The sequence below is a fragment of the Lynx canadensis genome, chromosome C1 (assembly GCF_007474595.2).
Source record: "Lynx canadensis isolate LIC74 chromosome C1, mLynCan4.pri.v2, whole genome shotgun sequence".
Classification (NCBI taxonomy): Eukaryota; Metazoa; Chordata; class Mammalia; order Carnivora; family Felidae; genus Lynx; species Lynx canadensis.
In genome coordinates, this window is record NC_044310.1 from 53,138,704 (window position 1) to 53,152,054 (window position 13,351).

The window sequence follows — 13,351 nt, forward strand, 5'->3', positions numbered from 1 at the left end:
ACTGCATATTCTAAGTTTATGTTTAGATATTATACACAAGGAATTCTCCTTAGGTTTCTACAGAACTCTACTAACAGATAGTGAAATTCATTTGAATGAAAAAGGAAATATTCTTTTTCATAAAAAAGAATATGCTTATTTTATACTAAGACACATTATAAAATAATAACCATTAAAAATCATGATCTAAAAACAGAATCTTATAATTGAAGCACAGAGTGTTTCCCAAAATAGAGCTGGGATTCCACTGAAATAGTCCCTAACATTTGTTTTCATATGACACCTTCTACAGTGGTGAGATTAGGAGGTTTCAAAGTTTTTGTAGTTTGTTGTAATGCAAATGTTTTAGCTTAGGGTGGGATCTTTTTTTCCAAGTTCAAAGAGCCTGTGGTAACAAAGCAATATCCTGTTGAAGCTCGATGTCAGGTACAAAGTCAAGGTGCCAAAAATGAAGTAGTTGTGCACTTCCTGGCAGCTAACAGAACAGGGAGGAGGCAAAGACAGCCCCTAATAGTGAGGTATTCGCACAATCCACAAAGACAAGTGCCTCAAGGAGGGTTCTGGGGCGGACAAGAGGATTCACTAGGTGTGTGACTTTGTGTAACTCACTTCTCCACTGTGGACATCAGTTCGCCCCTAAACAATGAACAATAGTTGAACTAGGTAAATTCAGGTCTTATCCAAGTCCCAAGTTCTACCATTCCAAACTCTGAGCCAAGTAGACAAACCTAGAGGGAAAGAACTAGAATTCGGTGACATGCCCCCTTCCTAGACTGTCAGCTACAAATAACACGTTTCAATGCTGGTTCACACAGACAACCCCCAGGCCACAGAAAGCAAGATTACACTTTGAAAAACAATCCAAATATAGTCAGAAGGCTCAGTTGGGTGGGGTGAATGTTTCCCTAAATCTGGGGCGAGAAATCTCACATGGTACACACCTCTCCTCTTAAGGTGAGACCTTGGGTGAGTACAAAAAGAAAAAAATAGTCAGCCCTAGAATGATTATCAAAGAAAGCAGATCTGGTTCAACTGCTGCTGAGAAAAACATCCAGACCATTCTGGAATGTTAGCAACTCCACCAACTTCCCGAAGAAGCAGCATCTAAGCTACCATGGAGAGGCTCTGAGATCCCCGAGGGTGTTTCCAGCAACTCCCTACCTTCCATCAGCAACTGAGCCAATCTGCCGGTTTCATCACATCTATGTAAGTCAAGATCCTTTTCAAAAAGTATTCACCCTGTTTATAAGCTCCTTTGCTAAAAGCACACTCAGTTGTGCTTAACTAGTATCTAACAAACATTTTCAATTCTAGGTAACAGAGCAAAAATGTTTATAAACTCAAGACACTACAGTGAAGTAGTGACTGCCTATGACACCTTGGGAGACTATGTGACATTTAAGGAAGTCTACAATACAAGAGAAAAGGCAATACCCATCAGAAGTAAAATGAGAGTCCCACCCACTAGGCAAAAATTCTCAGGGAGTCAATCAAAACATCTACCCCTTGAGAGCAACAGCAACCTGGAATTTATAGGGAACCACTTCAGGCGGTGCTTCTCAAACTCTTTAGCTGCAACTCTTAAGAAGAAATATTTTATTGTATCATGAGCTGGTATATACACTTGCATATCTCAAACAGAAGTTTTAAAACAATATTCTTGGGATATGTATATATGCTGATATTACTTATTCTTGCCTGTTTCTTTTTCCAAAAACATTCTGGTCACAACTCATGAAATTAAACTCATAACCATGACTCATCACTTGAAAAACTCTGCCATAGTACACTAATTCTTTTCAAAATACCCTCTGCATCATAACGATTTCTTTTCTACAATGTGGCAAATGGTCAAATTCATCTTGAATTGCATTCCAAATACTGAAGAAGTCCTTTCTCATACCAAGCAAATATAAAACTTATCAATTACAAAATGACTACAAATCTTCTTAGTAAGTGACTCAGGCCTCCAAGCTAACTGTCATCCTCCCCCTGCAAGAGGAAGCCAAGCAGGCGCCCATACCTCATCCGGTAGTGGAGCCGGAGTGATGTCTTGTCGTCAACTGTGATCGTGCGATTCGGAGCGTACCAAAGCTTGGTGTTCTCATCATACAGGGCAAAAAGGTTGTGACACAGAGGAGAGATACCTGGGGAAAAAGTAAAACACGTATCAGAAAATTAAAGATAGATACATTAGGCCATCTGCTTCCAAAGCATGATATACACAAAGACAAGAAATTCTCTTATCCAAAGAATTTAGGTCACATTTTGTATCCTCTTAGGGTAAATATGACTTCCAACCATATTCAGTCAGGCAGTTTTAATCATGATAATTAACAACTATGGCTCCCCAGGAATATATACTATAGCTCCTGACAAACTAGATTAAAAACATTTTACAACAAAAGTCTAACAATGTTTCTCATCACGGTGTCTATGACAGTCTTAACAAATCCTACTTAAAAGAAAAAATACGCGAGCTGAGAGGTTCCCAGATCCCACCTGAAGCACACCTTGCTAATCACAGTCAGAAACATCCTTGGAGTTCGGGAAACCCCCAATCCGTCTCCTACAGAAAATGTTTAAACAATTCTAACACTGTGATTATGTATTACATGCAAAGGCGTTTCTGGCAGTGGCACACAAAATCATGTGTTGGAATAAATAACCAAAGTGATTTTTGTCAGTGATAAAAATCCGTTACCATTAATAGATACACCTTGTAAGTACTCTGTATAGTTATCATATTTTTTATTAGTAGCCAACTCACAAGAAGATATATGCTTAACATAAGTAGTTCAATAGTGCTCCCTTGCCTCCCTGCCCCACCAACTGCCTCCTTTGACACAAGAAGAACTAGAGAGATAAAGGAGGTTATAAAGCCAGGAAAGCACCTTTCCACTCACTTCTGAGCCCATAATTAAAATTACACAGACCTGTAATCTAAAAGCATGGGGGAAGCAGAGAAGGTGATTGCAAATAATTACTACTGATACTTTCATCTGTGACCAGGCCTCAAACTAAGATACAGGCAACCTAACCAAAAAATATATGAAAATATGAGGTAATAGGAGTTTCCCAAATCAGATATCTGGAGCACAACTGACACTGACAGGGATCTTCCCAGGCTCGGCCCGTCCAGGCACAAACTCTCTCCAATGCACACACCGAGTGAAAAAGAGACAGATGCCTCGGCATGCTGACATCTCGTTGAACTCCTTGATTCCTGCCTCTCAAGATATCTGGGGTAACCCCTCCAGAGGTTATTCCTCCTTGTAACAGAGAAGAGGGAGTAAACTTCAAAGGGCATCATCTCTTGGGAACAAGAGCAAATGAGTTTTAGATCCAGTACTGTTAGGACTATGTTTTGGGTATACTATAGTTTTCCATCCGTGAATTGGCCTTTGTGGGCTGGCCTGGAAGCCAAGACTTTCTTTATACATACTCATACTTGAATGGGCACTGACACATACATAGTGAAGCATAACTTATTTGTGATCATGAATCTGTGTGTATTCTATCACAGGTCTGATTCTAAAATTTTAGTACTTAAAACAGGAAGATCAAAGATAAAAGATCAAAGCTTTTTATACAAAAGTACAGAATAATGGTAACAACAACACTAACATTTGCTGAGGGTTAAGTGTCAGGCATCAGGCTGGCACGCTCTACATTTATTATCTTTTCATCCTAACACTTAATGACGTAATTAATATTTTTGCCATTTTACAGGTGAAGAAACTGTGGCCTCCCGAGATTTAGTCTGATTCAGGGCTACTCAGTAAAAGGCAGAGTTGAGATTCAAACCAAGATAGAGCTACTGAGGAGGTGAAAGAATGAGAGCTGAAAGAACAAAAATGGACCATACACTTTTGGACAACAGGGAAGAAAACCATACTGCCTCCCAATATCACTTACTATAATAATAATGAGAGTTCTAATAATATGTGGCATTCTGTATTCATGTACTTTTAAAATTAATAAATGTTTGCAACATTCCCCTGAGTCAGTTATAAAAGAGCTCCCTCATTCTCTACAGACTGGGCTTAGAAACTGCTGCCCCACACTGCCTGGCCCTGAGCCCAGAGCTACAGCAGACTCCGTGGCTGCGTCTGCCTGCGGGCTCAGGCTCTCTCCTCGTCTCCTTTAGCAGCAGCCCCTTGATCTCTCATTAACTGCAGCCCAACAATTCTGTACAAATATGATGGTAAGAAACTGGGTCAACAGAAGAAACACTATAAAAACCAAACCTTAAGGGAAAGGAGAAAAAACACAACACCTTAAAAAAATACTTTAGAAGCATCAATTTACATCTAGCTGTTTTGCTAATTACAAATACTTTTAAAGCTCATGTCTAAAGATGCTTCCTTTTATACTTTGCTATCTAGTCAAAATAACTTTAAAATATTAATATAAGGGCATGAACCTCATAATCTATACAGCTCAGCCAATTTTATTCCCTGTAGCACCAACCTCTCCCCTTTTATTGGAACTCTGGTGTTTAAAGCATTGGAAACAGAAAGATATATATCAGAAAGAAAAAGGGGTTTCTAGACAAGCTGTTATCACAAACTAGGTAGGTAACTCTTGAAATGTCCATAGTATCCCAACAGAGTTGTCCTGAGGGCTAAAGATGATATAAATTAAGCATGGATCACATGGTCTGCCATCATAGTTAATCATCATAAGTTGATTTAAAAAAAAAAAAAACAACACAGCGTTATTGAGATGTAATTTACATATCAAAGTCTACCCATTTTAAGTGTACAATTAATGAATTTTAGTATATTTACATTGATACAATTGCTGCCACAACTCCAGTGGATTAGATCTTTAAGTTTCTATAATTTAACTTTACTTGTCATTTAAAAGTAGGTAGACAAAAACTGTCACTGACCCCAAGGTTTAAAGGAGCTTCATTTTGTTACTCAGTTTGGTTTCTCACCTTCTATTTGGCAACAGGCTAACTCAAGAAAGACAGGCTCACTTGAAAAAAAAAAAGAAAAAGAAAAAGACCATGTTGTTCACAGCCTCACTGCCCTTTTTACAACCTGGCAGTCTGACCAAGCCACAAAGTGACACTCGAGTTCTCACTTCAAGTCAGCATCACAAAGGGGAAGCAGGTTACAGCGGCCAAAGGATGGATTCCACCCTTCCAAAGAAGTTTTGAACAGCCTTTCAGATCTTGAGAGATGCCCCTTATTGAATAGCTTGCAACTTTGTGCCAGATGTTTTTACTCATTTAGTGCTGATAGTATTCCAATTTTCCAGATTGTAGGGGAAATAAAAACTGTGCCTCCACAGAAGGCAAGCCTCATTCCTTGGGACCCCAAGCTCATTAGTGACAGAGCAGGAATAAGTCACTTTACCATGAAGACAGTGAAAAGTGACACCCTCAGAATTCAAACCACTGGCCCAAGGTGAAACGCACGTGAGCGGCAGAGGCAGGCCAGAGCCCACGCGTGCCCACACGGAGCAGAGCTGCGAGGCTCAGGGACACCACACACGACCGGGCCAGCGGGCAGCAGCCCATACTCACAGCATTCCTGCGCCGCCCTGATGCACAGCTCCTCTGCCGTGTACTCCCCGCTGCCCAGCCGGAGCGGCTCCCTATCGGACAGATAGAAGAGCACTTCCACCCCTGGTTCGGGGGCCTCCAGATTCACCTCCGTCTTCTTGGAGCTCCTCATTTTAGCACAGAAAGCCATGGCATTGCAGTCCTCTTTTATATTTAGATACTGTAGTGGAAGGAAAGCGAGACCACGTGGTCATTCTATGTGCTAGAAGGTCAAGTGGTAAAAGAGAATGCTGGGAAGGTAAGTAAGCATAAATACCTCTAAAGCAGGTAATTTCCTACTGACCCTTCCCTCTCTGAAAATCAAATGCATCCGAACTTACGAGAGGTCAAACTATCCATTATAGTTATGAGGATAATCAATTATACACTCTAATTCATTATGACCAGACCATATTCTCAAAAATCAGAATAATTCTGGACATGGCCTAGATTTATTTTCTCTATTTGCACATAAGTTGTAGTTGAAAAACGTGGCTCGTTATGGAAGCGCTCACGTTAATGTTACTCATGCTGCCACCTCTACTGGAATCATCTCACTTCTGAGCCCACCTAGGGCACGAATCACATTGTCTTTTAACTTTGTCTATCTCCCACTAAACTGCAAGCTCAGGGAGGGCATGAACCGCGTCTTATCTATCTTCCTGCCTCCAGAGCCTAGCCCAGGGCTGGCTCTCAGATAGTACACACCAAGTGACCACCAATTCATGTTCATGAGCCATATGGAAGGGTCTCGAAAATTACTGAATGGGGCCAAGTCCTCATCACTCCACTGGCAGGCAGGCAGATGGGCAGCACTGTGTGGCAGCAGAATGAGGGCTGGAAGCCTTGCTCTGAAGAGGCCAGAACCTGCTGGTGAGAAACTTGCAAAAGTCCTTCACCTGAGCCTCTAAAGGCAGGGCAACTAGGATCAAAGAGCCAGCCCCAGCAACTTAGCTTAGACAAGGCCAGGAAGGAAAAGGAACACCTTTCTTCCCCTCACTCCAACACCAGTGGCCTACAAACTAATTTCCCTGACCCCAGGTTCCTAATTTCCTACTGCCTGCCAAGCCAACCTTTGCTTAGCCCTCAAAGTAGTATCTCTGTAACACCTATCAGGTCCTCCAAAAGCCCCCATTAGTCTATAAGAGCAGTCTCAAACTCCTCACAGAGGTCCTCCATCAGCTGCCAGCTAGCCTCTCAGCCCCATCTTCCATCACTCCTAGCCTCTTACTTCATGCCGGAAACCTACAAAGTTGCCATTGTTCTGGTTACTCCTACTGCCCCCCCCCCCCCCCCCGCCCCACGCCATTCTGCTTTTCTCACCTTCCTGCCTTTGGTCATACTCATTTCTCTATCAGGAATATCTTCCCACCTCATCTTTTCCATGAAAAACTGTAATTTTCTTTAGAACTCGGCTTGGACATCACCTCCTCCAGGAAATGCCTCTGAACTTCCATCCCATCCCCTAAGTTAGATGCCCTCTCCCAAACTCACCTCGCTGCACTAACCACACTGGATTATGACCATCTTATTCATGTGTCTGTCTTTCTCTCTCTCAATGGTTTATGCTGGGAGTTCCTTAAGGGTAAGGACTGTGTCATTCAACTTTTTCCCCAGTACCTAGCACAGAGCCTTACATTTAAAGGGTGCTTGCAGAATGGCCCAAGGAAGCTCCTCAAAACAAGTCACATAGTTCTCTTCACCAGACTCATGAGCTCGTTTATTAGCCGCCCTGGTAAAGGTGAGATACTTACAGGAGAGACATGAACCAGATACGCCTCAATGCTACAAACTAAGAGGCACTCAATTTTACTTGTTTCATCTCCAAAATAAATCTGAAAACCAGAAGCTTTCAGAAATCAGGCTGAAAGACTAAGTTCATAACTTACCTTAAGGGTTCAGATCAACTGTCAAGCAAGAAAGTTTTAAGTTTGTTTCTATATTTTGAGAGAGAGAGTGAGTAGGGGAGGGGGAGAAGGAGAGAAAATCTCTTTGTGCTATCAGTGCAGAGCCTGATGTGGGGCTCGAACTCACAAACCACAAGATCATAATCTGAGCTGAAATTAAGAGTTGAACGCTTAACTGACTGAACCACCCAGGCTCCCTGAGCAAGAAAGGTTTAAAACCCAACACTGAGCATCCAACTCCACCCTACAACGAGAAACAGAAACGGAAAACAAACAAGCTGCAGTCTGCTTTATAATGTAAGATACACCTTTGTCCTTGAGGCCCTATACAGGCATGGCATGGGAAGAATTGAGAGATGGTGTTACACGCTTTCACTCTAAGGAAATAATCAGGCAAGTATACGTGATTATATACGTATACAGTGTGGCACCATTTATAATAGGAAAAAAATACAAGTGACAATAGAAGGCTAACAAAATAAGAAATATCAACACAAAAGAATACTATACAGCTGTTAAAAAGATGACACAAAGCTATGTGAATCAACACTGAAAAATATATATGACATATTACAATGTGAAAAAAGGCATAATATGTATATCATGACCCTTTTGATCATGCCTATATGCACAATCTGGAAAAACATGTGATAAACTGCTAAAGTGGTGAATATCCAGGAAGGACTATAAGGGAGCTTTATCTTTTACTCTGGACTTCCTATACTTTTATACTCTTGAGATTTATTTTTAAACCAGCACATTCAACATTTGGAAATGAAAAAAAAAATTAAAATACCAATACTGAAAAATGAAAGGATAGAAGTACAGGTTATCCTTACAAGTTCAAGATCAGTTTCATTATTCTTTTTAAAAGTTATTTTCCTTTTGGTCCTTTTTTAAAGATATGCAAAGGTACATACCTGCATTTATTCGGCTGTCCAATGTCCTCCAAAAGCAGACTGGATTTTCTTCTCTACTTTCCAAAGTCCGTTCAGAGCTGGGATAGAGACAAGGATAAATAAATAAATCAGCTGCAGATGTAATTGCATCAGAGAATAAGAGGACATTCTTATTAAGGAAGCAGCCCAAACCATAAGTGGACAGGAAAAAGCATTTGGGAGGAAGAAGGGAAAAAAATTGATGAGGACACTGAGAGGACAGAGAGGCATCGTAGGGTATGAATATCAAAGAAGATATTATTTTTACCACTTCAACAGAGGAAGCCAGGGACTTTTGCTTCCTGGCATAGAGTGCCCGGTCCAATGCAAATGAAGACCATGCGCCTTTTCCGTCAACAACCTCTCCCCTGAGGCCATGAACAATAGTTCAGGACCCCCAAACTTATGCACTTTTATTTCCCATTTCCATTTCCTTTAGAATTACCCTCCTCCCAACCCGGTCTGCCCTTGGCCTCATTTAATGGTGATACATCATATGATATGGTGAAAGGGGGAGCGCCGAGAAATAAATCCAGTGAAAAATGCTTTTAGTTCACCAAATGTTTTTTGAGCCATTCATATTTGAAAACTTAGGTAGCAAAAAAGCCTCCTTCCAACTCCCTGACCTCACTTCAAACTTCTACTACATAAGAAAGCCAGTTTGATTCTCTAGAATTAAAGCACTGATCCTATCATCTTCATCACCAACCACCACCAACCGCCCAACACACACAGTGTTCTGCATTGTTTTAACAACTTTCTGGGTGCCTCTCACAAATTCTTTTTAATAGTAGAATCTAATTATTTTTGCAAATCAGGAGCAACCACCCTTAGTGGTGTGAAAGTGGTTTCCAAGTTAATATGGATCACTGTCTGTTTTCTGTTGGTCATTTAATACACTTTATCAGAATTCTACTTTCCCAAGCATTACACAGCAGAAGTAGAAAGGGAGTGGGGTGATGGAAATGAGGCTACAGGCTAGCATTCCCACAGGATCTTACAATCGAAGGGGGGGATGGCACAAATGAAAACATACACGCAATCTAAAACCAAAAGAGTGTGGGGCGCCTGGGTGGCTCAGTCGGTTGAGCATCTGACTTCGGCTCAGGTCATGATCTCGCAGTCTGTGAGGTCAAGCCCCACATCAGGCTCTGTGCTGACAGCTCAGAGCCTGGAGCCTCCTTCAGATTCTGCGTCTCCTTCTCTCTCTGCCCCCACCCCCCTCCACTCTCTGTCCGTCTCTGTCTCTCTCTCTCTCAAAAATAAACAAACATTAAAAAAAATTCTTAAACCAGAAGAGTGTGTCACAATGTCACCTTCGGGAAGCCAGGCAGAGGATATAAGTATGAATTTTGATATGACAACTTTGACTTGGCTATTCTTTTTTTAATTTTTTTTTATGTTTATTTATTTTTGAGACAGAGAGAGACAGAGCATGAACGGGGGAGGGGCAGAGAGAGAGGGAGACACAGAATCAGAAACAGGCTCCAGGATCTGAGCCATCAGCCCAGAGCCCGACGCAGGGCTCAAACTCACGGACCGTGAGATCGTGACCTGAGCTGAAGTCGGACGCTTAACCGACTGAGCCACCCAGGCGCCCCTTGACTTGGCTATTCTGACATGGACAACTTTATCAAGATTCAAAGAACAAACCATTATACTTTCAGCTTTTAAAAATCTAATGTAATCCATTGTTTTAATTATGAGAATAGATACCCCACCCCACATCAAAACAGCAATCTGAAATTAGCTACATGCTATAATGCCTTGCTTTGGCTCAGGAGCAGAGTTTCAAATGTCACATTTAGGAGATTCATTATTTTTGAGCAGTTCTTCGTGCCTGAAACTGACCTACATCAGGAGGCCACAATAAAGAACTGGAGCAATATGGCCCCTGTTCACATGGAGCTTACAGTCTGTAGTGCAATCAAACAAAGATGCACATAAAGAGGTAATTATAAAGAGCTTAAAATGCCATGGAGGAAAAAGAGAGAGGTAAAATAAAAGGAATATCATCTAGCATGGGACTCAAGAGGGAATTAATATTGAGCTGAGATATAACGGATATCTAGGGAGGTGGAGAGAAGGCAGGCTGGGTAAAGGACTGGCATATGCAAAGGCCTGGTAGAGGGAAGGAGCTAGTCTCATCTCTCCAGCTTCATAAATGGGGAAATCCCTCCAATATTCCTTTATACCTGGGCAAAGAACAGCCCTAGTTGGTTCATCAGCAGTATTTGCTAATAGCATGTCTGGGGCCTACCTGAGGTTTCCTGGAAGCATGCCATTATATGCTGCTGCCAAGGATGAATGAAAACCGATGGGCCCAAATGAGCCCTATGTCTGGAGAATTAAGAAGCCTGCCCCAAAAGGAACATACTTTGAGCCTTTCAGATCAGGAAGAGACCTGTAGGTTCCAACAGACCCAATTTAACAAAGACTACAGCATAAAACCTTTCAGAATTCACAAAGGATTTTTAAGTGTACCATCAGATCACCTACTACTTGCATTCAGGAGTCACAGGGTTGCTCGGAGCCTCATGTAAGATTCGAGGGTCAGCCTAAAATTACTAACATTTTTCTAGGATTGGATTCTATGAAAACCTATAATAAAACAGAGTTTGGTTTTTCCAGTGTTCCTTCCCTATTGCAAGCCACACTATACTGAAGTCATAGTACACCTAATTTTCAAACTGACCTCCCATATTATTGGATAGGACAATAAAATGGTATTGTGATGCTTAGCATAGAGATCAAACTCACAGGGAAGACAGAATCAGCAACAGAACTGCTAGACCATATGTATTTACTATGATATTTTTATATGCTGATTCAATAACAACAGAATCTCAAAAAACTGACATCCTAATGATAAAAATGTAAAAACACCCATAAAGCACTTAAAAGACAGGATAGGCACCGTCCTAAGCACTTAAATCTAGGATTGCTGATCGACTTTGTATGAAATGACATCTGTTCTCATTCAGGATGAGAAGAGTCTTTTGTTGGTACAGAGTCTGTGTAAAGGCTTCATTCAGGTAGCATTTCTTTCCATATAAACCAAACAAAATGCTATTTATTTATTTAATTCAAGTTAGTTTACAGTGTAGTCTTGGCTTCAGGAATAGAGCCCAGTGATTCATCTCTTACATATGCTCATCCCGAAAAGTGCCTTCCTTAATGCCCATCATCCATCTAGCCAACACCACTCCCCACCCTTACCCCCCCTTTCAGCATCCCTCAGTTTGTTCTCTATTTATTTTAAGAACAGATAGGAAAAGACCAAGATCAAGTTTATAAATACTACAGATAATTCCAGGCAATCAATTCAAGTTTTCATTACAAATACAAAAAGAAAATCTTAAATGCTCGAAACCTGACCGGTAAGAATCGCGCAACACCCTTTCAAAAGAATATGATTCACTGGGTTCCATTCCCAATGCAAATGAACACAAAGAAGCTCAGAAAATGGGAAGAATAAAAGTGAATAATCAAAAGCTCTTTGAGGACAGCACTGAATTCTTCCATACTAATTTACTTACAAAATTTCAAGTTTTTGAATAAAAAAAAAAAAACCTGCCTCTCTTTCTATGGTTAGAGGATTGCTTCTGTGGCTCGATCTTGTTAGATGCTACTTTGCATTAAAAAAAGGGAGGGGGGACATTTTGTAGAATCTCACAGTTCTTTAGTTTATAAAAGTCTGATCCAAGTATAGCTGATGCTTCCTGAACGAGGAAAATATAACAAAACAAGAGACAACTTGCGAGTCTGAACAGGGCCTAGCTGCAATAGAGGCATATCATAACTATTTTCCAAGATGCAAACTCCTAGAAATCTATGTCTGAAGATGCTGAAATCCTCTTAAATTGTCAAGGACACCCTTTAAAGTACAAGTATCTGTATAAGGGAAGAATATACAATTAAACTTTGAATAGTGAAGAGACATAAAAATAGACCATGTTAAAATTCACAAGTATGATCAGAATATGACTGCTTCTGGCCAAAGGCCACTGCCAGATTTACATGATAAAAATAGACTGGATGATAGTTAAAATCAATGACAAGAGTCAGAATACAACACTTTGGGTAGGTAGCTGGTTATTTTTATTAAAGAAACCATCACACACACACACACACACACACACACACACACACACACACACAGGGTTACTTTATGTCCATCTTAAAGGAATCAAAGCTTTTGATTTCTGAAGTAGAAAATAAAAAATGTTGATAAGTTAAAGTATGAACCTAGAAAAACTGAGAAGAAAAATACGTAATTTAGAAGTATTTCCTGAAATCAGCTGCTTAAGAAACTTTAAGACTAAAGTTTCTAGACCTTAAACTATTTCAGCAGGCACCTGCCTTAAGTTCGGCAATGAAACCTAACATCAAAATACAAGCTCCAGGAGGGCAAGGATCATTGTCCCGTAAGCGCTGATCACCAGCACATATTAGGTGCTATTAGTTAAATACAGTTGAATCTTGAACAGCATAAGGGTCAGGGGTCTAAACTCCCGTGCCATCAAAAATTAGTGCATAACTTTTGACTCCATCCAAATTACCAATAACACAAATAGTTAACACATATTTTCCACATTATACATATTACATACTGTATTTCTATAACAAAGTAAACTAAAGAAAAGAAAATGTTATCAAGAAAATCGTAAGGGAGGGGCGCCTGGGTGGCGCAGTCGGTTAAGCGTCCGACTTCAGCCAGGTCACGATCTCGTGGTCCGTGAGTTCGAGCCCCGCGTCGGGCTCTGGGCTGATGGCTCAGAGCCTGGAGCCTGTTTCCGATTCTGTGTCTCCCTCTCTCTCTGCCCCTCCCCCGTTCATGCTCTGTCTCTCTCTGTCCCAAAAAAAATAAATAAACGTTGAAAAAAAAAATTAAAAAAAAAAAAAAAAGAAAGAAAATCGTAAGGGAGAGCAAATACATTTACAGCACT

The 13,351-nt window shown here is 40.8% G+C and overlaps 1 protein-coding gene across 2 annotated transcripts in view; it reads right to left on the reverse strand.

Moving 5' to 3' along the window:
- The window catches only part of JAK1 (Janus kinase 1), a 127,812-nt gene that overhangs the window by 41,015 nt on the left and 73,446 nt on the right, over positions 1–13,351 (reverse strand). For both annotated transcript variants that reach the window (XM_030325974.1, XM_030325975.1), the window contains exons 2-4: positions 8,385–8,461; positions 5,540–5,738; positions 2,024–2,147 (exon numbers count right to left, since the gene is read on the reverse strand). In XM_030325974.1, coding sequence (XP_030181834.1) covers positions 2,024–2,147; positions 5,540–5,738; positions 8,385–8,390 — 329 coding nt within the window. In that variant the 5' untranslated portion in view covers positions 8,391–8,461. The remainder of the gene's footprint in view (positions 1–2,023; positions 2,148–5,539; positions 5,739–8,384; positions 8,462–13,351) is intronic.